Source organism: Conger conger, chromosome 7 (genome assembly GCF_963514075.1).
Source record: "Conger conger chromosome 7, fConCon1.1, whole genome shotgun sequence".
NCBI lineage: Eukaryota > Metazoa > Chordata > Actinopteri > Anguilliformes > Congridae > Conger > Conger conger.
The window spans coordinates 49,064,975-49,087,858 of NC_083766.1; the positions used below are offsets into that span (position 1 = coordinate 49,064,975).

The following is a 22,884-nucleotide window of genomic DNA, read 5'->3' on the forward strand; positions in this document are numbered from 1 at the left end:
CTCCACCTCACGCTCACGACTACTGTCTGTTCTGGCTCCACGGTGGTGGAACGAACTCCCCGTTGAGGTCAGAACTATAGAATCTCTCCCCACCTTCAAGCGCAAGCTGAAGACACACCTCTTCAAACAGCACCTCTCCCCATCCCTCCCTACCTCCCTGTGAACCTTAATTGTTGTCTCTGTGACTTGTGTATCGGTATTTTAGTTGGCTAGGTAAGCAGTGTTTGGATAGTTAACTTTGGTGACTTTTGCTCTGTTTGTTTGTTTGTTCCAAAAAAAAAAAATAAAAAAAAATAAAAAAATAATGCCCCTTGTCCTTATCTTTGTTGTACAGGTAGCAGTTGAAATTGTACTTACCTCTAGGGTCTTTCAGCGAACTTATCCCTGGTTATGGGTATGCACTTTGTTGTACGTCGCTCTGGATAAGAGCGTCTGCCAAATGCCAATAATGTAATGTAATGTAATCCTGATATTTAATGCCTGTACTTCTGTTGATCTGGTATAAAATAGGTTAAAAGTAAAAAGTTGAGCTTCACTTAAATTTGTGAAGGTTCCATGTTGCCATAAAATACATTATGATCATGCGGTGTTCAGAATATTTATATTTCTAATATTTCCTGTTTTTTATTACAGTGCCTCTTACATATCCACAGGAATTTTTGACCTTCTCCTGTACCTTTTCTCGCTCAACCCCTAATGAGGAAGATGTGGGGTATGTATCCCTGTCCCAACAAATAGGATTTTAAAGTAACTGTTGATGTCCTTGGCAAGATGTATTATTATTATTATTATTATTATTATTATTATTATTATTATTAGTACTGGTAGTAGTAGTAGTAGTAGTAGTAGTAAAAGTAAAAACTGCTCACTGCACCATGTTTAGGCAGAAGTGCATTGCATGCAAAGCAATGCTTTGAGATTCTCAATTCAATAACATACTTATTAATAATACATATATTATTATTATTAATGTATTATTACAAACGTTCAACCTAGCTAGCAAGATTGGTTAAGTAATCGTTTACCCTCATTATTCTCGTGATAGAAATTACCACTGCCCCAAAATATGATTACACAAAATGTGAGTAGTACACACAAATTTCATGCTGTAGATTGCAATGAGGTCATTGTTTCGTAAAAGTAAATCCTAGACAGTATTTTTCCAGAAAAAATTAAGTGTTGCTAATATATTAAAAAACGTGATTTCATTGGTCCTTCTGGGATATGATGTCAGTGTCCTTGGCACAATTGTATCCAGGGCGTGTGTGGAGAACAGTTTGTGCTTCCATCACCAGAAACCGAGAACACTCATACGTATGTTCAGTCAGTGATGATCATACATGACTCCCCACTTTCGTTTAAGATTATTCTTATTAACTTTTTATGGTTTGTTGGCTAGTTATAGTATTGTCCTGACCTTGCTGTTGCTATTGTGATACTGATATAGCCTATTGAATATAGCTATCTGTATCAATATGGTGATGTAACTTGGCTTATAATTCAATTTTCGTTTTAACCATTGGGTATGGTAATTACCCTGAACCGTTTCGTTTAAAATATCCAGGAGTATAAAATGGATTGTATGTAATGCCAAAATACAATGTGTCGAATAAACAAGGGTAGTGGAAAGGTAGCCAATAGCATCTTTGCTCGTGCCCAAGCCATTTGATTATTTCAATAACACTGAGGATTGCCTAACTGCCACATATCAAAATATGCAGTGTGGCCTACTACTGTACTATATGCACTATATCCGAAATGTGCATTTCAAAAACGATTGATTGAGAAAACGATGAATGACGTATGACTCGCTGTGAATCGCAAACAACATGTCATTGCCTCATCCTGCAGGAAATGCAGAAGCATGACAATATACAGGAGATATATATGAGATAGATATGTTGGGGTTACAAAAATACTGTACGTGCTGCTCCTGGTACTGCCATTTAAAATGTTAAAATGAGACGAAATCATGACAGCCCGCACGATTCTGCAGATTCCCTTCTCCACACCGGTGATAAGAGAGATGCGAAAAGCACGCAATACCCAGAATGCTGCTGCAACAGTCCGGAAGTGAGCTCTGTATTGACAATATGGCTGATCGTTCTGCGGAGCGGGGAAGAAGGAAGTCTTGGCTTTGACAGTATAGCTCTTTCGCGGTCGCTGATAAAACAAATTTTTGAATGAGGGGACTTGAGATTCTACACGATGAAGAAATTGAGCTGAGGACATATTTAGAGCGTTAGAACAGCCATGTCGTTTTTTAGGAGGAAAGGTAAGGAAGTCGGATGTGAGAGAAGGATAGCGGGAGAGATTGGAGGAAACGTAGGGTGACCGATGCGGGTTTGGTTGACAGCTCGGTGTGAATTGAAGGCCTTCTCGGAGCACGGTGTGACTTTATGGTTATGATGTAAGGCAAATGAATGAACACAGTGAAAGCATTGCCTTTGCTCATTGCGATGTGTAAAAATTGGTTCAATGACAGACGCGTTGTCTGACTGTTATGATGAAAATCTAAAATCGAGTCTACACGTTTTTGCATTTTAAATAAGCTACCAAGCGATTTAGCTGGCTAACTACTACTGTTTCTGGTCATACAAATGAATATTAGCAAATTATTGAAAATATATGGATCTTTCCAGTGCTTATTTTGATTTTCCTAGCTGAAATGAGCTGACTAGGCCATCTGTATAACTAGTTGGCTCGCTAGCCACATCTTTTTCCGGAAGAATACACATCAGGGTAGCTAAGCTAATATCACCCGATCTTGCTAGCTATGTTAACGTTGTAGCTAGTCGGCTTGCTACATTGTGACAGGATGTACATCAAACCACATTATCTGTCACAAACGTCAGAAACGGTATCCGAAATGACATTGGGCAACTAGTCAGGTCGAAAGCTAAGTTACTTTCTGACTTGGTTGCCATCTCAAAGTTTTGGTAGAGCTGACCAACGTCAGCAAGGCTACAGTGCAGCAAATCAAAAGCAGCTGTAATTGCAAGCTTGCGAATTCGCTTGCAGTACAAGCTTAATCAGTTTGACAGTTCCCGATAATATTCAGCTGTTACCAAGATGGTCAGCAAGCTACTTTGCTATGGAGGGCAATGTCTTCACATTAATTTAACCATCCTTTAACTACGTCCAATTGAAAACTAACGGGTTCGCTATCATACAGGCAGTTTAACATCCAAGGTTGCTATTAGCGAGACAACTGAAATGCCGGCTACATCGAGTCTGTGATTTTGATGTCAAGATGTTCTCTTTTCAGTTGGCGTTACGGCTTGTTAAGTGGACGTTACTGAAGTTTAGCAATGATAACGTTACTGAAGTTTAGCAACAATAACGTTACTGAAATATAAACGGAGTTTCCAAAGTTTGCTAGCAAACGTTTAACAGGCTAGCATTTACAGCTATAGTAAAGCAGGATATAGCTAGTGATGCGCTGTTTGACGTCGGCCGAAAACGGTGATTCATTTTGTCAACCTGATTTGATCCCGTTTACTGTGTTGGTCTGTATTTTTGGAATTTACCTCCGTTTATAATATTTGTTATGAACGTTAGCTAACAGTGGGTCACATAGCCACACATCACTTAAGGTAGACTAATGCTTTTTCGTTGTGATCCGACCCACCACCACCATGTGGTTCTTGCATTTCCGTACACATAAAGATGGATGTGTATGGCACTATGAATGGTTAGGTTGAACTAAAGAGAGTATGTTGCTTTCTCTCGCTACAGTATTTGGGAACCTTGTAATGTTACATTTTGATTCAGACCAGAGAATCCAGTTTTGCTGGGCATCCGTAGGTATGGCGTCATGCCAGCTTTATGATCTCCGAAGTAACCTGATGAACCAACACCCTCCCCCGGGGTCCGCTTGTGTTCCCGCTGACCCAGTCATCCACCAAATGTCACATGTTCATGTTTTTCTTGTACGGTTTCGTCATTTCTTTGACAAAATGCTCTATTTTTTCCAATCGGTTGTTGTTTACTGAGCGAACCTCTTGTACAACTGTAGCCTCTATTTATCTTTCCTTTGCAGCAAAAGCCAAGGAACTTGAGAGACCAGTTGATGCGAAACCTGCTAAGGGTAAGTAACTTGTATCTCCACCTTGGTCCCACTTTCTATGTTGTGCAAATACATATTCCTCCAGATATTAAACATTTCTAAGTGTTATCTTCCTCAAAGGGGTAATTCTTGGCAAAGTCCATAGTCTTTCTTCTGTGGTTCTGAGATCGGTATGGCCTATTTATAGACTGCCTTGAAAGGAGTATCCTACTACAGATAGCACCAAGATTGGCATATCTTTACTTACCGTCAGCATCCCATTTGTAACTGATGAAAATGAAAATCTTTCATCAGTTATGATTATCATCATATGTTTGAGCTGAGAAGCCTGAGGAATAACATAATATTTTCCGAATGTGCATAAAATATCTAAAAATCTATATGTTGTTTGTTTTACCATATGCAGTTGGTGGTATATAGTGAAAAGGTGTGGTTCTGAGATTTGCAGTGAAAAACAGTGGGAGATATGTTTATGTAATCTGTGCAAACTTTCAGTTTTAATGAACATCATACTGTGTGTGTGCTTTCAAGTTTACTTGGCCGAATAGTAAAGAAGTACAGTCAGGGAGGGCTTGCGTAGGCTGCACTGTGGATGAATTATAGGATTAGAGTGCATCCGTGTCTTCTTCTATCTGATCCTGAATAGTGCAAGATGTGAATACACGTACAGTGCATTTTTAAATTAAATAAAGTCTTATCGGGTTGGAAAAGATGGTCTAACAGTCAAAGCAGTGGTCCTATAAATAACAACAACAAATAGGATTAGCCTACCTGTTGTCCCTATTACTCCTTTTTGAAAATAGGCCTGGCCCAAAGAAATCGGTAATGGACTCTAATGAAAATGACCGGTTTGCTGTATTGCTTTGGAGGCACATGCCCCACAACGTAGACACTTTTATTTTTTCAGATCTACCCCTGGAACATTTACATTAATTTGAATCTGTGTTTGTTGCAAGTGCTTTGTTGAAGGTCTCTGACCTCATTGGTAGGTATGAAGTACTGTTTATTATTATTTCCCACCTTAAAAAAGTTTTTTTGTTAACACCCTGGGTGTGTCGAAGTATCCCTGAGCAAGACATCTAACCCCCAATTGCTCCTGATGAGCTGGTTGGTGCCTTGCATGGCCGCCAATCGCTGTTGTTGGGCGAGTGTGTTTGTGAATATGTGAATGAGAAGCATCAATTGTACAGCGCTTTGGATAAAGGCACTAAATAAATTTAGCATTTACCTGGTCTTTGTAAACATGCTAGTTTGAAATGTGATTTCTCCTAGCAAATCCTAGTGTAAATCATATCTTTAATAGGCAGACCGTTCTTTCTTTTTTCTGAGGGCTGTCGGCTCTTGTCATGTTGTCATGGTGCTGTGGCGTTTATAACACAGCTCTTTGTGTCCGAGTCGGTTTTTTGTTTGGGTATTGACCACACCCCGCCTCTCTTCCCCCAGCTCCAGTTACGTCACACTCCCCGTCTCAGGCTCCGCGCAATCACCACCATGCCGTCCTGGAGGCCGCCGGGCCCAGCCACGTGGCCATCAACGCCATCTCCGCCAACATGGACTCCTTCGCCCGGGGGCGCACCGCCATCCTCAAAAAACAGCCGAGTCACATGGAGGCCGCGCACTTCGGGGACCTAGGTATGGGGCGCGACTCACCCACTTTCCTCGCGTTACATTTCGAAGTCATTCAGGGGTTTTCCCTGGGGAAAAAAAGCAGCAAAAACATTTGTACTACTTGATATTTAGTCTTTGTGTCTTATTGTAAGTCAGTTTGCGGTTTACACTCTGTTACAGTGGTCTTCATTCCTGGTTCTGGAGAGCCGCCGGTTGTTACTCAGCACTTATCTGAGTGAGCAACTGCTTTCATTGATCAATTAACTCGCCTCGCCTGGTTTCTTGGGTCTAAATTGGTTGCTGCTGTTTAGGCAAAAACAAAAACCAGGCCCAGGAATGAAGGTCACTGCTCTATTGTCTTGCTGTTGTTGGAATAAAATCCTGTGAGAATGGTCATTAATACTACCTTCCATCTTGTGAGAAATGTAACCCTTTAAGTCCCTGCTCCATGTACTGTTGTGATATAAATGTAAATTTATGCCAGGGGTTCAATCAAATAAAGCATCCGATGTGGCTCATGTTACAACACCGGAGTTCTCAGATTTCCTTGAAAATGGTCCCTGTATTCCAGGTGGCACCAGAGTAGGGCCAAGCTGAAATTCCCAGGAGAATTTGTGGATTGTCATGGAAGCCATCAAGTGAAAAGGCCCATACTTCATTTCAGCCAAATGTGACTGAAATCTGCTGAGTCATTAAGAATATGGAATTTAGAACTCGGAACTGCCCATGAATGGGAAGCGATGATGAAATGGGTTTATCCTGCTCCCTCCCCCCTAGATTCCAGATTGTTCTGTAATCCGGTTACAGTCAGACGCATTGTTACAGTTGTTAACTATGCAATGGAGTCTGCAATGTTTGATCCTGTGGTGTAAAGGAGCAATCTCAGGCTTATGCCATGCCTGAGGGGATGGTGTCATAAATTACTGTCCCTGCTTTGATTTAACTTCCGCATTTAAGAATATGGCCTTGTTTTCTTTATCCACTGTCCACTGCCGTTGGAAAACTGTACAGTTGAAACTTCTGAGGTCTTGAGATATTTGGGAATGGAGGTCATTCAGAACTTGAATAGATTTTTTGATTGTGTTACCAAGCACAATCGTGCTGTGGAATATGCATTGTTTTGTTCATTATTTCTTACCCAACACTGCTTTTCCCAGATTAAACTCCGCAACACGGTAGAGAGGTGGTTCTCAATTTTTGATTATTTGCCTTTGTGAAGTGTTTGAGACCGATATTGATCGGATATATTCGCGAGTGCTGCTTCCGTATTCCTCGCGTCTTCTTTTGACTGGCTAACCCTGATGTTTGCATCTGAGATTCAACCGTATCTTCATACCTTCACAATAACTCACACCCAAGGATTCCCTGTGTTCCTTGACCGCAAATATGCAAAAACACATACTTGTGGAGGTGTTGGTGGTACTTGTTGAAGCATGATGCCTTCTGTTGACTCAGTTGTGTGGTAGAACCAGACTTGCAGCTTTGAGCCTGTGGAATGCTGTAGCTCCAGGATTGGTTGGGAGATTAAAGCTGGGGTAGGATCATATTTTGGGTAATATTTGGTGAAATTCTCTTCACATTCCGACAGCTAGCAATAAACCAACTGCTTTGGGGAAAAAAAAAAAATCTGATATCTGTGACTATCCCCAGACAGACTTTCAGGGACTTTCAGGGACTTTCAGTTTTTCCATCGCTCCCGGTAATTAACATCCAATGAGGGCAGCTCTCAGCCAGGAGGCATCCTTATCCGCCTGTGAAAATTGTGGACTGGTTTTTCGGCTCTGTATACATTCAAAATCTTTCTTCTGCCCAGATTCTGCTCGTGCCCAAAGATCGCCTACCCCAACTTTAAAATGCTACTTTAAAAGTTGCACTGGATTAACAAGGAATGTTTCAAAAGCCAAACTGGGCCATGCCAGCGTCAGCTTGCCTGCCCTTGTTGGTGGTAATGGGACAAGAGGTCTTTGTGTTCCAATCATCTCACAGTCGTGAAGCACGTTGTACAGCAGGGAGTCCGTTCCAGTAAACTGGGTGTGTGGTTGTTGTACCGCGATGACATGAAATGGGATTGAATATTTTCCTTTGAGGTGGAATTGGGCAAGACTGCACAGTTGAGATAAAGGTCTGATCTTTTGTGTTTCGCACGTGGCAAATGTGCCAGCTCGCAGTGTGAGGGACAGGTGCTTTCTCCGAGCTGAGGGTTATTGCTCTTTATTTATTTTGACAGCCAGATACTACTGTTTGTCCGAAACATCCAGCAGTATGAATGGGGAGTAATTATATTTTAGTTTTTTTCTGTCATATTCTAACCCAAGATGAGGTATCTTGCAGGATAATCGTACATAGTTGTACATGTACATAGTTAATTGGAATTAATTTACAGTTGAGGCTTCTAGAGAATTCAGTGCATCCTTCAGAAGATCTGTAAAAATATTTAAATTTGTTGACCATTGTCAATCTCCCATATTGGCATTTCTCTCACTATTGTTAGTCAAATCCAGTCTCACATGAAGGTCTATTACTGTGACTCTCACAGCCTTTTAAAATGCTTTGCCCCTTTTGTTCACCCCAGTTAGGAATGTCTTCTGCAGGGATTCCCAAACATTCTTCTGATGTCACCCAAAATTAATGTTCACAAGCAACACCCCACCCACACACATCTTGTGCCTAGCAACACCCTTTAGCCACGACTATACTGGAAATATACCACAACCTCTCCTGCCTCATTGCTGTATTATAGTTGGGTTGTTGTAATGGTAAACGTAGTGGCCTACATTCACATATTTCAAAGAGACAAAAATTGCATTATCGTTCAAAATATTCATGCGACCCCTGAAATCAAGCGACCAAACATGGGGTCCCGAACCCACGGTTTGGGAACCTCTAGTCTACTGTATACCACTGCTGATTTCTGCAATCTCTGCTGTCAAGACTACTCAGACAATCACTGGAATAAATCATGTTATATTGGTGCTTTTAATACATGGTACAATTTATACATATTTAGCAGGATGTTGCGTGAATGACATTAGTTACTGCTCCTTCACATCCGTTGAGTAACTGGTTTGTTTCACCATCTGCCCATGCAAAGTGTCAGCCTTCTTTACCCCCTGCATACAGTCGCATTAAAATTTCAGTGCTTGGCTGGGTAATCCCCACCCACTGTCATAATATAGAAGCACCGCTTTGTATGTGGATGTGAATGTACAGTGGAACCTCAGAGATCTGAAACTCAGAGAACCGAAATGTCTGGTCAACCGAACAGGGTATAGAATAAGAAGTATAACATTAATTATAAAACTTGAAATGATATCAGAATTAGACAAGGGAGTGAGCTTAAATGGTTGTTGCTAAAAAGTAGCCTACAAGACAGGAAATGACCAGGTTTAAATGAGCTGTTGGATGGCCAATGCAAACAGTGACTTTGACTGTCACTGACCGTTGGTGTTCATCCAAAAGAGAGCAAAACTTTGTTGCCTTGCCAATGTCACCATACAGATTTGTTTCTGATTTGGCTATTTTGCAAGTTTACAATTTAGCCTGTTTATTGGCGTGTTTGATGCATGTTTTATGACTGTTAGCCTACTATTAATTGCCATCGAGGTTGTTGGTTCATTATGACTCTAAATAAACTGAACTGAAATAAACATGTAATTAAATAAAATGGGTGAATTCCAAAATCACTTCAGACCTTCCTTTCCAACGTTTTGTTCTCTGAGGTTCTAATGTATATGCAAACATGGATACTGTATGTACTCATGTATTTACACACACAGACATGCACACAGAGACGTGCGCACACACATCAATCCAAACAAAATCCATTTGCTAAGTGAAGGTTTTGAACAGCAGGCGAACACCTGGTCAGGAAAATTGCTAAATGTAGCCTGACTTTTGTAAGTTTGTAAAGCAGAAGTGTTTTCTTCCTGACTGGGTAAATCATGTTGTTTGTGTTAGTGTGTCGCGATGTGTGAAGCCTGCCTAAACAGAATGTGCGCGCACACGTTGCAGGGCGTTCCAGCGTCAACTACCAGGCGCAAGAGACGCGGTCGCGGCTCTCGAAGACGGTGGACCAGATCCTCCGGGACAACGTGGCCATGCCCTACTACATCCAGTTCATGGAGACGCAGGCGGCCGACCACCTGGTCAAGTTCTGGCTGGAGGCTGAGAGCTTCCGGGCCACCAGCTGGTCCCGGGTGCGGGCCCACAGCCTCAACTCGGTCAAGCACAGCTCGCTGGCCGAGCCGGCCTCCCCCTTGGCCCGGAGGCCCGAGAGCGAGGACTCCTCCGGGTCGCCCCCGCACGCGCACACCCCCAGCCCCCCCGACACAAACTCTCACAGCCCCGTCTCCCATGGCAACTCCCTCGGCGTGGACGGGAGCGGCGCTCTACAGCAGCCCCCGAGGGCCGAGACCCCCACCAGTCAGCCCTCCTCCAAGACGGGGACCCCCTTCAAACTCCAGGCCACGAACGCACTCAAACAGCTGTCGGACAGACTCATGAAGAGTAAGTCGAGGGTTTGCTTAGGGGTGGGCTGGCTTGAGGCTAGCGGCTAAAACCCCTTTTGAGAAGGACTGTAGCTTTTGTTGATTTAAAGTAGATGTATTTAGGTGCATTGAGGAGGGCAGCATGGTGAGGCAGTGGATGGCACTGTCGCCTCACTGCAAGAAGGCCCTGGGTTAGAGTCCGAGGCCTTTCTGTCTGGAGTTTGCATGTTCTCCCCATGTCTGTGTGGGTTTCCTCCAGGTTAGGCTTATGGTAGAGCCTAAATTACCCGTTGGTGTGAATGTGTGAGTAAATGGTGTTTGAGCCCTGTGATGGTTTGGCCACCTGGCCAGGATATTCATGCCTTGCACCCAATGCATTCTGGGATATGTCCCAGCAACCTTGACCAGGTCAGATGATTGTAAGTGATTAGAATTTTTGTTTTCACCCAGTGTGGAGTTTCCTATCTGCAAGTGTCCATGCTTATTGCAGCTCTCAGTTTGGGAGAGTGCAGGCAAGCATGCCTCTTCTTGAGTACTGGGGACAGCCTGCGGCCTACTGGCTAAGCTACATGACTGGGACCTGAATGGTTGGGGGTTCAAGCCCAGTGGAGCCACAGAAAAATCTGTGCAGCTGCTGAACCAAGACTCTTAACCCCACATTGCTCCAGGGGGGATTGGCCCCTGCATAGTCGAATCAAATATAAGTCACTTTCGATAAAAAGCCAAATAACTGTAATGTCCTCCTCACTCGACAGACTGCCTGTTCAGCTTCACATGTAGCTTGTGCAGGCAGACTGTGGGTCCCTGATTGAGTGGGTCCCTGAGTTGAGTCACCGATGTTTAGTGAGACTCGGGCTTCATTTCCGCATACTGAAATCCCTTCCTCCATGGACGATGTCATGGCCAGTCACGCGCTGTGCAGGGCAGCCAGTTACAGCCAGCCTTTCAGGCCAGCTATCCCAATGTGTCCATAAGCCTAGGACTGTGTGAAAGAAACCCATTTACTGTACTGTTGAAGTTAGAAAGTCATTAATTTGGCTGTTGTTTCTGGAATGTAATGCTTTTATGTCAATTGTGTGGTGTATTTAATGGTGACCGAACATTTGTAATCTCTCACAAGAGTTTATTTTTGTCCGTTTTAGGTATAGAAAGAGACGCAGTGAGTATCTTCACCAAATACATCTCTCCAGATGCTGCTAGATCCATCCCCATCACAGAATCAGTGAGAAACGACATAGTGGGTAAGAGGCATCTGCACGTCTTTGTTTTTTTGATATGTGTGCTGTTCCGCTCTGCTCGGCAAGACATTTGCAGAGTTGATGAGTTTCAAGATTTTAGTAAGCAAGTCTCTTATGGGTGCAGTAAAGAAAAACTGACTGTGTGTGTGTGTGTGCCCTGACAGCAAAAATCTGTGGAGAAGATGGGCAGGTGGATCCAAACTGCTTCGTCACAGCACAGTTGGTAGTTTTCGGCATCATGGATCAACAGTGAGTCTTTCTCTAAAATGGCGCTTGCCCTAACGTTTTCTCAGCATTTTCCTGGTCGATATTTGTGTATGCCTTTTCTTGGATGTAAACTGATGGATAATGTGTCCCTGATGGCCCTTAAGAAAGCTGGTTCGCCAATACTTTGGATAGCCACCAAAACATAGCTTCTTAGAGAACCATCCTTGGTGCCTTGTAATGGAATATTGCTTTCCTATCCCTGCATCCTAGTGGAAATCGGAAAGCCGTGGTCCTCGGTTTTCCGAGCATGCTGATTGAGAAGGGGTTTTATTTCCATTGCGTGGGCACTTGTCTCCTTTTTCTGCTTTGGCACACAAAATGGCCGCCCGGATCTCTCTTGCGCACGCCTGCTGATTGGCACTTCAGGCCCGCAGCGAGGAATTGACGGGAGAGCTGGAGGAAGTTAACGGAGCGTGAAAACAGGCCTGCAAATCGCAGGAGCATCCTGAACCCCCTCTTTCCCCTCCCGCAGGCACTTTACCGAATTTTTAAGGAGCCATCATTTCTGCAAGTACCAGATCGAGGTGCTGACGAGCGGCACCGTGTTCCTGGCCGACATCCTCTTCTGCGAGTCGGCCCTCTTCTACTTCTCCGAGGTGAGCGTCCATTCTGTTCTGCTCTGTGTGGGTGAGCTAAAATAAAATACAATAAAATTGAAAAACTGAACAGATGGGGTGTCTCGGTGGCGCAGCCTGTAGAGCACTGACCGCATGTTCATTGCGAGCCGCGACGTCAGCGGTTCGAATCTGACCGTCTGACATTTGTTGCATGTCTTTCCCTCTCTCGCTCCCATTCTTCCTGTCTCACTATACTATACTGTCCAATAAAGCTGAAAAAGGCCGAAAAAATATCTTAAAAAAAAAAAAAAAAACTGAATAGATGTTTGCGTGATTTTTCAATAGTGCTGATGTCACTGCAGTGACGTATAGGGGTCGCCGGAATGTACAGGGAGCAGCACGTGGTGCAGTTCATGCAGGAACTGCTCTGTGTTGAGAATATGCAGCTGTAACGTGTGTGTGTGTCTGTGTGTGTGTGTGCGTGCGCGCAGTACATGGAGAAGGAGGAAGCTGTAAATATCCTGCAGTTCTGGCTCGCTGCCGACAACTTCCAGGACCAGCTGGCTGCCAAGAAGGGCCAGTACGACGGGCAGGAGGCTCAGAATGACGCCATGATCCTGTACGACAAGTAAGCCCTGCTCTTCAACTGCCGTCATATTCGCTCTGACCATCAGTGCGCGCTCACGATCCTGTACGGCAAGTAAGCCCTCGGTCTATGCCACCATTATAGTCACTCTGACCATCAGGGGGCGCTCACGATCCTGTACGACAAGTAAGCCCTGCTCCTCGACCGCCGTCATATTCACTCTGGCCATCAGGGGGCGCTGACGATCCCCTACGGCAAGTAAGCCCTCGGTCTCGACCGCCGTTATATTCACCATCGAGGCAGCGGCTCATGTTTCACTCCCTGCTTACAGACTCACACAATGGTAAATTGATCCAGTCTGCTGTAATCCGCTGCTCAGTGCATTACGCCTGAGGGCTTGGATTCTCATGCTCATTGATTGGTATCCGTTCTGCTGTTATTTATCAGCATTCTGGGAAATATTCTATCTGGATGTCTTCTTTCCACATGAATATCCTTCAGCTAGGGGGAAGAGGGGGATTGTGGGTATATCTGTTTGCCTGCTTAAGCCTGGGAGATGTCCTCTGTTGTCCTGGTTACCCAGGTCATGATCCATTGTGCGTTTCCCCCCGCCCACCAGATATTTCTCCCTTCAAGCCACGAACCCCCTGGGTTTTGACGACTCGGTGCGGTTAGAAATCGAGTCCAATATCTGCCGGGAGGGCGGCCCCCTGCCCAACTGCTTCACCACGCCTCTGCGGCAGGCGTGGACCACTATGGAGAAGGTACGATGCTGTGTCTGAGACCTCCGGGCCAGCAGGGGGCTCTGTTCACTTGTCACTTACTCTCTGAATGAGTGGTCCCAAACTCCACGGACGGTGTATGCTGCTTATTATTCCAGGCTAATTGGTTCAATTATGAATTGGTTTATTTCTGAATTACAGGTGGAGGTTTGCGCATATTGTACATAAATTGAAACGTGTTACTTGTGCGGTCTAAATAACAACCGTTACTTCTATTCTATACATTAATGTCATTTGGCAGATGCTCTTATCCAGAGCAAAGTGCTTACCCATAACCAGGGGTAAGTGCGCTGAAAGACCCTAGAGGGAAGTACAATTTCAACTACATTAAAGTTAGTATTCTCTGCTTTAAAGTTAAATGCATATGGCTGAATGAATCCTTGGAATTGAGGCAGCATTTATTGGTTGGAACGAAAACCTGCATACACACGGCACTCTGTGACAACAGGTTTGTGACTCTTGAGAGAGTCACAAATCCTCTGTGATTTCAGTCTGTGGACCTTTGTGTTTTCCCCCTTCAGGTTTACATGCCAGGGTTCTTGTCCAGTAACCTTTACTACAAGTATCTGAGTGACTTGATCAATTCCGTTCGAGCTGACGAGTTTTTCGCCGGGAACGCGAATGCCCCCCTGGGCCAGGAAGGCGAGCGCGGCAGTAGCGCCTCTGAGGACTCGCTGGCCCAGGTACCCACCGGACACCCGAAACCTTTATAACGGTCCGCAATCAAACGCATGAAATGCAGGTTGTTTCATTTACAGCACGACGAGGCTTGTGATAAGTGCTGATGGTGATATTTGACGGACTTGCGTAAGATAAGTAATTGTTTTGGATTCAAATACCTTTCTGTGCTCGATTGATCTTGCCTGGTCCTATTCAGCCAAACGAGGACCAAAAGGTGGGGTTTGCACTTTTTGTATTTTGAAAGTTCCAATACACCAGACATGCTCAGTAAAGTGTAGAAAGGTATTTAAATCCAAAACAATTACATATTTGACCCAGGTCTACTCTGGAGATAGTGTACTAGTGCTTATCCCGGAGTATTATTAATTAAACCTGCTAAACACCAGAATATCTGGTCAAAAAAGACAAGAGTTTTGTTCTGAATGTTGGTGAAAGTAGACATTTATTTTTCAATTGTAAGTAACCATCAGGAATGTAGCTGGTGTCTAAAAGGCTAAGGTGTTTAAAACAGAGCTACCCAACCCTATTCCTGGAGATCTACCATGCCATAAGTTTTCATTTCAACCATAATTTGGCACACCTGATTTTACTAATTAGAAGCTAAAAGAGATATCTAGCTGTTGAATGAGGTGCACTTTGTTAGGGTTGGAGTAAAAACCTACAGGGCTGTATATCTTCAGGGGGGTATATCCTGAAGCAGGATTACTGACTTAGCAGGATACATTCACAGAGTAAAAACTGGAACATGGACTGAAGTCAGAACAGCTGTCCTGGGTTTTTCCTCTGTGAACTTATCCATCTAACTCAGTCACCCTGCTTTGTAATACAGCGTTTGTGTACAATAGTGACTTGGCCCATGCTGTTGAGGCCTTGCGTGGCTGCTGTCTCCGCTAAGTGACTGTGGATGCAACTCAGCTCCCCTTCATTCCTCTTCCCGTTTGCAGCAAGGCTCCAAAAAAGCAGCAATTAAAATCCTGAAAAACTTTGACGAGGCAATAACTGTAGACATCGCCAGCCTGGACCCGGAGTCACTTTATCAACGTCCGTACGCTGGGTGAGTGTGTGGAAACTCCTGCCTGTCCTGCTTCTGTAATACTGCTGCGTTCACACTTCACAGTAAGTGCTGCGCAAATAACTTTCCGCTTAGCCGTTCCAGCTCTGGGTTTATCTTCCCGCGCAGAGTTTGTGTGGGTGTGCGGGTCTTTTCTGTGCACTGAATGGCAACCACTTGGATTATCTGTGCTCTTGTCGTTTCGAAAACCCTCTTCCGTGTGTTTATCTTACCGTGTAGCCATTATCATACTGTAATGGTGAAGGCCTCTATGTATTTTGTGTCTGTGAATGGCCTTTGAGGTTCTGTAGCTTGGTCTAAATGGGAAGTACCACTCAGTTCAGTAAGTCACGTGAGTTTGCTTTGGCTATCTGCTGAATTCTTCGAGATGTAAGTGCCCTGTGACCTACTAAAATTAAAAGACTCTTTCGAGGCCACTGTCGGTCTACTGCCATTAGTTACTAGCTCAGACAATGGGACTCCTGTCATAAGTGGTGGAATACAATAGGGGCTGGGCTAGCAGCATGTTTGTACGGTCTACTGCTGTTTGGCGGCCATTAGCCAACCGCTAATCTTTTTCCTTTCTGTTCAGAAGAATGACGTTTGGGAAGGTGAATGAACTTGGACAGTTTATCAGGGAGGCTGAACCAGAACCCGACGTGAAGAAGTCCAAAGGTATTGCATGTCTCTCTGACCATTGTTTCCATTGGTTGGCAAATGGATGAACTCAAATTACCTCACATCCTGGTTGTTTTAACACATACATTATTATTAATTATTATTTTATTATAGTTACTTCTGGGTAGTTTTCTTCACATTTTGTGGGACTGTAACATTTCAGACATGTGGATGACCCTTTTTCAGTTGTCTCCAAAACATAATCAGTCGCTATGCTTCCATTATAATTTTTTCCTGTGATGACAGGTTGTCTGGGTGTAAGGAATCGTCCATTTTGTGAGCAGCGATTTAGTGTTTTCAGCTGTGTGTCTGGAGGAGAAGTGGCAGGTGTCGTCTGGAGATACCGTTAGAAAGCGGTGTGGCTGTGATAATCGAGGGGGAAGCTGTGAATGTTGACTTAACCACGCGGGCCGGCAGAGCGTTCGGACGCCCTTGGCCCTATCTCACCCTCCGCATGTCCTCCCCAATCTCTCACAGGCTCCATGTTTTCCCAAGCCATGAAGAAGTGGGTGCAGGGAAATTCAGACGAGGTACCTTTGAAATCACATTTCATATATGTTACCCCAGTCAATGAATCAATTGCAATACTGTCAGTCTATCAATCAATCAGGCTTTATATAGCACATGCAGGACTGCATTAGAAAGCTTTTAACATAAAAATTATTTAACATTTACATTTAACATTTAACATTTTTGTCATTTGGCAGACTCTTTTAATCCAAAGCGATTTACAAGTGGTTCTTCCACAAGTTAAAAGCATCAAATCCTTAACTCGCAAAACGGATCAATGAAGAGATTAAATGCATTAATGAAACTAATTGTAATAGAAGATTAATAAAATAAAATAAAGTAAAAGTGAAATGGATTATCTGAAATGAATGGTAGTGCACAAAATAGGGAGCAGGTGCAACTGACACTAATGCAGTGCAATACAAGTGTCGACTAAGATTTTCAGATTTTCTGAAACCGTTTCACTCATTCGTGCAGTGCAATGAGACCTTGGCACACCCTTCAAGCATGTAGCAACCTTTGCCATAACCGTTGTCTTTATTTGTGGCCATTAGGTTTACTCTACGTTTAGCCCACTTGTAGCAATCTGCGTTCAGTGCAGAAGGTTGTGGAGTTGCGTTGCCTTTGGGTGTGACGGTGCCATTTCCTCTGTCTGTCCTCTGCAGGCCCAGGAGGAGATGGCCTGGAAGATCGCCAAGATGATCGTGAATGATGTCATGCATCAGTCGCACCACGATCAGCCCGGCGACAAGATAACTAAGGTGGTGGATTTCTTACAGTGACCGTGTGCTTTCGCAGATTTGGGGTTTTCGCACGATGTCGCGCTACTTCAGGCCTAGTGATGGTATACTATGGTAACATACAGTACAAAGCTTTGGTGAAAGTAAATTGAATGTAGGAATGGCGACCAGCCAAGAAAAAGTTAATATTGCTTTTAATTTACTTAATGTAACTGTAATTGAGGGATGCTTTTATGGATTATATGTAAATAGACTTGAGTCATAGTTTACTTTAGATTTAGTCCTAGTTCTGTTTTCATCTTTTCATTTTAACAAGAGCGACTAGATTAAGGAGAACAGTTTTTGTTGAATGCAGCGCTTTGAACCGTGAAGCTGTCCAAACACGGTAAGTGGCACGCACGGTTTGGGAAGTGCCCTGTGCCCTGAGGATATGCAGCTGTTGCGTTGTGTCTGCGTACGCGTTTTTATAGTCTGTACGCTTCCTTTTCCAGCTATGACCTTCATGAAGAACCAAAGGAAACTCCCTACTGAAGCTCCGTATACAGACGGAGCCGGGCGGAGAATGAGTCGGCGATGAACTGCACACTATTCATCCCATGTTACCTTTATTTGAATGAAGATAGAACAACACATTCCATTACTTCCTGCATCAAGCTTGTGTGTGTATGTGTGTGCACAGGTGCGTATGCGTGCGCGTGTGTGGGCGCGCATGTGCGTATGAGGTGCGTGCGCACGCGATTGTATGTTTGTGGGCTCACATGAACGCTCCCTCTTAAACACTATGAAGGCTTTTAAATGTATGAAGTGGAAAAAACAAAACCGTTGTGCGGCAGCACCTGACGCAAACAAGTTCCTCCAAGGCCAAGAAGCGGTGCAGGAAGTGGTGGCGTTACACGGTGCATTAAAACGTCTCTGCTGGAGTCCTGCGTAACATAACCTTCTGCCACGGATTCTGAGAAGAGACCCAGGACCTAAAAGAGACTTCTTGATTGTGACGATGAAGACTACGGTCTCCCATTCCCCGTTTGTTTTAAAGAAGGTTGCTCCCGGAAAAAAAGGTCATATTCATTTTAATGGAATGGAGCTTTGACGAGTCGTGCCCATTTCTGAACGGCTGTGTACAGTTTTAATTAGAAACGCATTTCTCTCTGGCCTCTGTGTATATTGTGAACAGTATTGACAGTGCAAGTAATTTGTCCTATACCTGTGTCCAGTAGACAAGACGGGAATATTATTAAAACTGGAAATGCCCACCAACCAATCACTGCTGCAGGAACTTGCCCATCTGTAGCAAGACCTGGCACTTTCTCCGTGTCATTGCAGTACATAAGTCACGAGTTGTTCTTCTGCAGTTAATGCAAATCTCCCTTGGACTGAAGTACAAGAGTTGCAATGAATACTTCTGGCCCCATGTTATATAGCTGTAGTTTTCTGGTTTGGCCCATATATTAATGTTATATCCATATTTTGATGATGATTATTTTTTGTATAATATGTAAAAACAATGTCGATACAGATCTCAGTAAGGACTCGTGGTCTTATGAGAATGTGTACCCGGTGAATGTGTTATTATTTTCAGACACGTTCAATTGCGGATAAGAACCAGAAAGAAAAGACTTTTGGTACTATGTACCTTTACTATGTTTTCTGATGGATATGTGTACTTAATCTATAATATATTTAAATTGTGTTCGATTTAAAAATACATATATTATTGAAATGTTTGTCATCTGTCTTGTGTCATTTGTTTTTTTTTTTATGACCGTAAAAAGTACTCCGATATAAATCTTCCACAGATCTGGAAAGTACTGTAGAAAGAAAAAAGAACTCAATGAAAAGAAAACTCCATGAAAGGAAAACTCCATGAATTCCGATGTTTTCACTGATTCTATGTGGAAAAGTTGCTACCAATAAATGGAAAATTAGAATTCTCTGCTGAATTTTGTCTATTCCTCATCCTTTGTCAAGTGACACATTAAGGGTCAGTTCTGCAGACACCGATTAAGCCTAGTCCTAGACTAAATTCAATTTTGAATGGAGATTCTCTATATAAAAAATAAAAATAAATAATTTAGTGCAGGACTAAACTTCTGTGAGACCAGTTCCAAATGTACCGCATTCTATACGGTTAGATTCTTTAAATGTGTTATAAGCAACATATTTACTGACTTCATGCGTTATATCAACGCAGTTGGTTTTGAAGATTGGTAACTAAGATCTTGAACTTACAGTCTATTTGAATTTCTTGAAATGTGTTAGTTCTAAGGTTACCTGGTTCCACTGGTATGTTAAACTGTCATGCTTCTTAAAGTGCTAAATCACATAATCGCGTATTACGCCCATTGCACAGTGTATAAACACAGCTTTTAATACTGAATTTTAATATTGTCATTGCATTTCTGCTGCCATGTTGATACTAAATACAAATTGTTTTCACATCGCTAGTGAAGATAACGTATTGTTCCCGCTGTTTTTATTTCTGATTCAAACCTATTGCTGTACATTTGTATGGCTTTTATCTCCATATCCTAGTATACTAATTAAAAGTGTCAAAAAAACCTGTTGAATCTTCACTTTCTCCGAATGTATTCGTGTTGTATTTTAATGTTGTCATTTTGTTGGAAAGTGACTCCAATTATTTCACGCTCAAGTGGTTCTGTTAATTTTTGAAAAAGCCTTCATCTTTGCATGAAGACTGCAGTACGTTTGTAAGCGGCTATGCCTAGGACAAGCCGTACGGGGGCAGTAGAAGCTATACCTATGGAGGATTATGGCACGACGTCGGTACTTGTTTTCTTTTTCTTTTTTAGGGGGGGTTGTTGGTCAAAAAGTTTCGATTACAATAATACGAAGTGCATGCCAACGTATAATACGCACATTTATTCAATTATTGAACGGTGTCTTGTAAACCGTTCAATCTTCCCGTCTCGCACTGATGTTGGATTTAAAACCTCTTTTTTTGCATTAGACAAAATGTAATAACCCATTTTGGCAATTATTGACAATATTATCAGATGCAATGTACATAATGTGGAATTAAAAACAACAGGAAAACTGCGCCGACTACTTCGTAGGCCATCTAAATTCTAAACTGGACAGCTGGAGCTACAGTAGCCTACTTTCAAACGATCAGCTTGAACCTGTGAATCTCAACTTTTTACTTCAGCACCTGTCTGAAGGGAGGGGTCATGTGAAAACATTTCAAAGCAAAGCGGAAACGCCCACTTTAGTGTTCCTTAAGGCACATTGCACGGTATAGCTCTGGAAGTACTTCCTGCTGCTAGATTGTAGCTGTTCTTAACGCACAAAGCTGTCGGTCTCGCGGAGGAAAAAACGCGCAGACTGCAGTGTTGACCGAATGACACGCAAACAAAAAATAACTGGCGGTTTCTGTTTTCCTTTCACGTGCAAGCCCAGGCGAAGAGAAACAGATATTTCCATGTTCAGTAAGCAGTTGTGGGTGACAGTCCTGGATGCGCGGTGCTCTCGGAATATTTACATTTGGGTGTGACAAATGTCTTTAGTCACCCCCTCCGCCACTTCCCGGGACCAAATCACTGATGATTTGAAGGAACACCTGAAGAAATTGCTCGTGGATGAAAAGTGACATTACAGTTTTGATTAAAGTTGAATTGCGAACCCATGTTTGGGTATTCTGCTTATATTTCCATTATCTGCCGTCTCGGGCTGTGATTTGTTGACATCCTTCAGTTGTGGTTTCTGATGTAACATTTTTGGGGAGTTTTTTTTTCTTTTCTGAGTGACTGAGCTCCAAATGCATTCATTGCTGGATCGGAAGAAGAAAGAAGCCGGGGTTGGGATAGATCTGTCTCCGAGCTCTCTGCCCCAAGCTCCGAGGATGTTCAGCTGTGTGGGCTGCTTTTGGGTGCTCTTATCGTCGGCTCTGGTCGCGATTTGTAGTTTCAGCTTTATCTCTCCGGCATGGATTGTTAAGGATCACCTGAAAAATAAAGATTCGGTGAGCTTCGGGTTACTCTGGCACTGTTCCGAGTCCCTGGACCATATGTACAGATGTTACATATTTGGAGGGCTTGGAAAATTCGCTGAAATTCCCTCCAGTTCCTGGCAGGTAAACCGTTAAAAAAGTAACATTACATTTTAATGTTAACAAATCTAATTCCATATCCAGTGTGAAATGCTTTTGAGGAATTTTGTTACGCTTGTTTGATGTTTACACAGTTCTGGGAGTGGACATGGGAGTGTCAAAAGCTTAAGCCCCATCCGTGTTCATGGGGTGAGTGTGTGAGCGCATTGAGGCTTACTTTGTGGACAATGCCACCTGAGAGAAGCCGCATCTGGAAAGGGCAGTTTCAGACATCGACAGACGGTGGCATCTCGTGTTAGCAGAGAAATACAGTATCAGTTATGGTACTGCTTTGTTACACATTTTACTGCAGCGTTCTGTGTATGCGGTATGGTCGTGAGGGGTTTATACATTTGCGTTCTGATATTTTAATTCGACCATAGATTTGCATCTAGAGGACAGGGTTGTACAATGGAAGCTTGTTTAATTTTGTATTTTCAATGAATAAATGCATGCAGTGGCAGCGCTAAACCAGTGGCTTAATGGTACATACAATAATTACGAGTTATTACGGATAATGCGCCTGCGCCCTGTCACGCCTGGAGCTTCCTCTTGTGTTTCATGAACGTGATAACTGAACATTTCTGTCGGGCAGAGGTGCAGGTGCCAGATATTTCTTGCATATTCAGAAGGCTTTCTGGCGTTTTTTGTTGTTCTATTTTGAAAGTTCTTATTTGCGTTGTATTCAAATTTGAGCTTCTCGGTTGAGTCTTTTGCATGTTTCTAAGCAGCCAGATGTGTAACGGAGGTAACGGTCCCAAGAGATGCGCTGAATATAGCTATGTTAGTATTTCACGATGTGGACACACCTGGAAGGTTTGGGGCTGTCTTACATAACAGCAGAAGTGTAACCTAATAAGTGTTCTTTTGTCCTGAAGTTGCGACAGCATGCGACTTGGAAACACAGATTTTAAATTATCTTCCAGTGCAGTGGTCCAAAACATCAATTAAGACCTGCCTATCAGTCGGGAATTGGAAACAAAGCGGCGCGCGTAATTTTCCAACCAGTAGAGGGCGGCTTTCCTGCTACCCTTGTAGTTTAAACTAACAGATGAGCCGATGCTGCACCTCTTTTAACAACACCTCAGCCATGCATTAAAAAGACAAAGCGCCACGGAACGTTTTGCAAATAGGCTGTGTCAAGGTGTTTTAGGCCCAGTCAAACACACTTAAAAATCACAGCCTTTGGACTCCCATTATTCTTTCTGTGAAATATTTTGTGCCTTTTGAAGGTACCCAATATGTCATTTCTTTGCGCACAGTAACTTGTGTTTACACGTTAATCACAAATTACAGGACCTTGCCCCTTTGACTCACCTAATGGTAGCGAGCACGAACTGAAACTCCGCAGTGTTTTAACACTGACGGGCGCTGGCATGCAGTCACGTGAGCGTTGCTAACGAAGACTGTTATCCAGAACGTCATTACTTCCTTTGATCCAGTGTTTGCAGTTGCTTCGTTCGTCTATATCACTGCATTTTCATCACATGTACACAGCACTGTAACTGGAATTATGTTAACAGAG

The 22,884-nt window shown here is 43.2% G+C and overlaps 2 protein-coding genes across 5 annotated transcripts in view; both read left to right on the forward strand.

Annotated features, from left to right (window-relative positions):
- The first annotated feature begins 2,066 nt into the window (after positions 1 to 2,066).
- akap10 (A kinase (PRKA) anchor protein 10) lies at positions 2,067 to 19,194 on the forward strand. 4 transcript variants are annotated; one of them, XM_061249847.1, is made up of 15 exons: positions 2,282 to 3,465; positions 4,043 to 4,090; positions 5,513 to 5,701; positions 9,689 to 10,183; positions 11,307 to 11,405; positions 11,567 to 11,651; positions 12,142 to 12,265; positions 12,718 to 12,854; positions 13,432 to 13,576; positions 14,116 to 14,277; positions 15,220 to 15,329; positions 15,919 to 16,001; positions 16,482 to 16,534; positions 17,180 to 17,275; positions 17,746 to 19,194. In XM_061249847.1, exons 1-15 carry the CDS (start codon positions 3,438 to 3,440, stop codon positions 17,749 to 17,751), a joined length of 1,860 nt encoding a protein of 619 aa, XP_061105831.1. In that variant the 5' UTR covers positions 2,282 to 3,437; the 3' UTR covers positions 17,752 to 19,194. The 4 variants fall into 4 exon arrangements, with proteins under 4 accessions (XP_061105830.1, XP_061105831.1, XP_061105827.1 ...); XM_061249846.1 differs by lacking the exon at positions 2,282 to 3,465 and adding an exon at positions 2,067 to 2,275 and having other exon boundaries at positions 17,180 to 19,194; XM_061249843.1 differs by having other exon boundaries at positions 17,180 to 19,194.
- Positions 19,195 to 20,569: 1,375 nt separating this feature from the next.
- LOC133133809 (LHFPL tetraspan subfamily member 7 protein) overlaps positions 20,570 to 22,884 on the forward strand; it is a 117,235-nt gene continuing 114,920 nt past the window's right edge. The window contains exon 1 of the mRNA XM_061250041.1: positions 20,570 to 21,344. Coding sequence (XP_061106025.1) covers positions 21,030 to 21,344 — 315 coding nt within the window. The 5' untranslated portion in view covers positions 20,570 to 21,029. The remainder of the gene's footprint in view (positions 21,345 to 22,884) is intronic.

Excerpts from the sequence above, each read along its gene's own strand:
- akap10 (XM_061249843.1), top strand. The coding sequence starts at position 3,438 with ATGCGCTGTTTGACGTCGGCCGAAAACG. Across the intron at positions 12,266-12,717 it reads CCCTCTTCTACTTCTCCGAG|TACATGGAGAAGGAGGAAGC; the intron begins GTGAGCGTCCAT and ends GCGTGCGCGCAG. Across the intron at positions 16,002-16,481 it reads CGACGTGAAGAAGTCCAAAG|GCTCCATGTTTTCCCAAGCC; the intron begins GTATTGCATGTC and ends AATCTCTCACAG.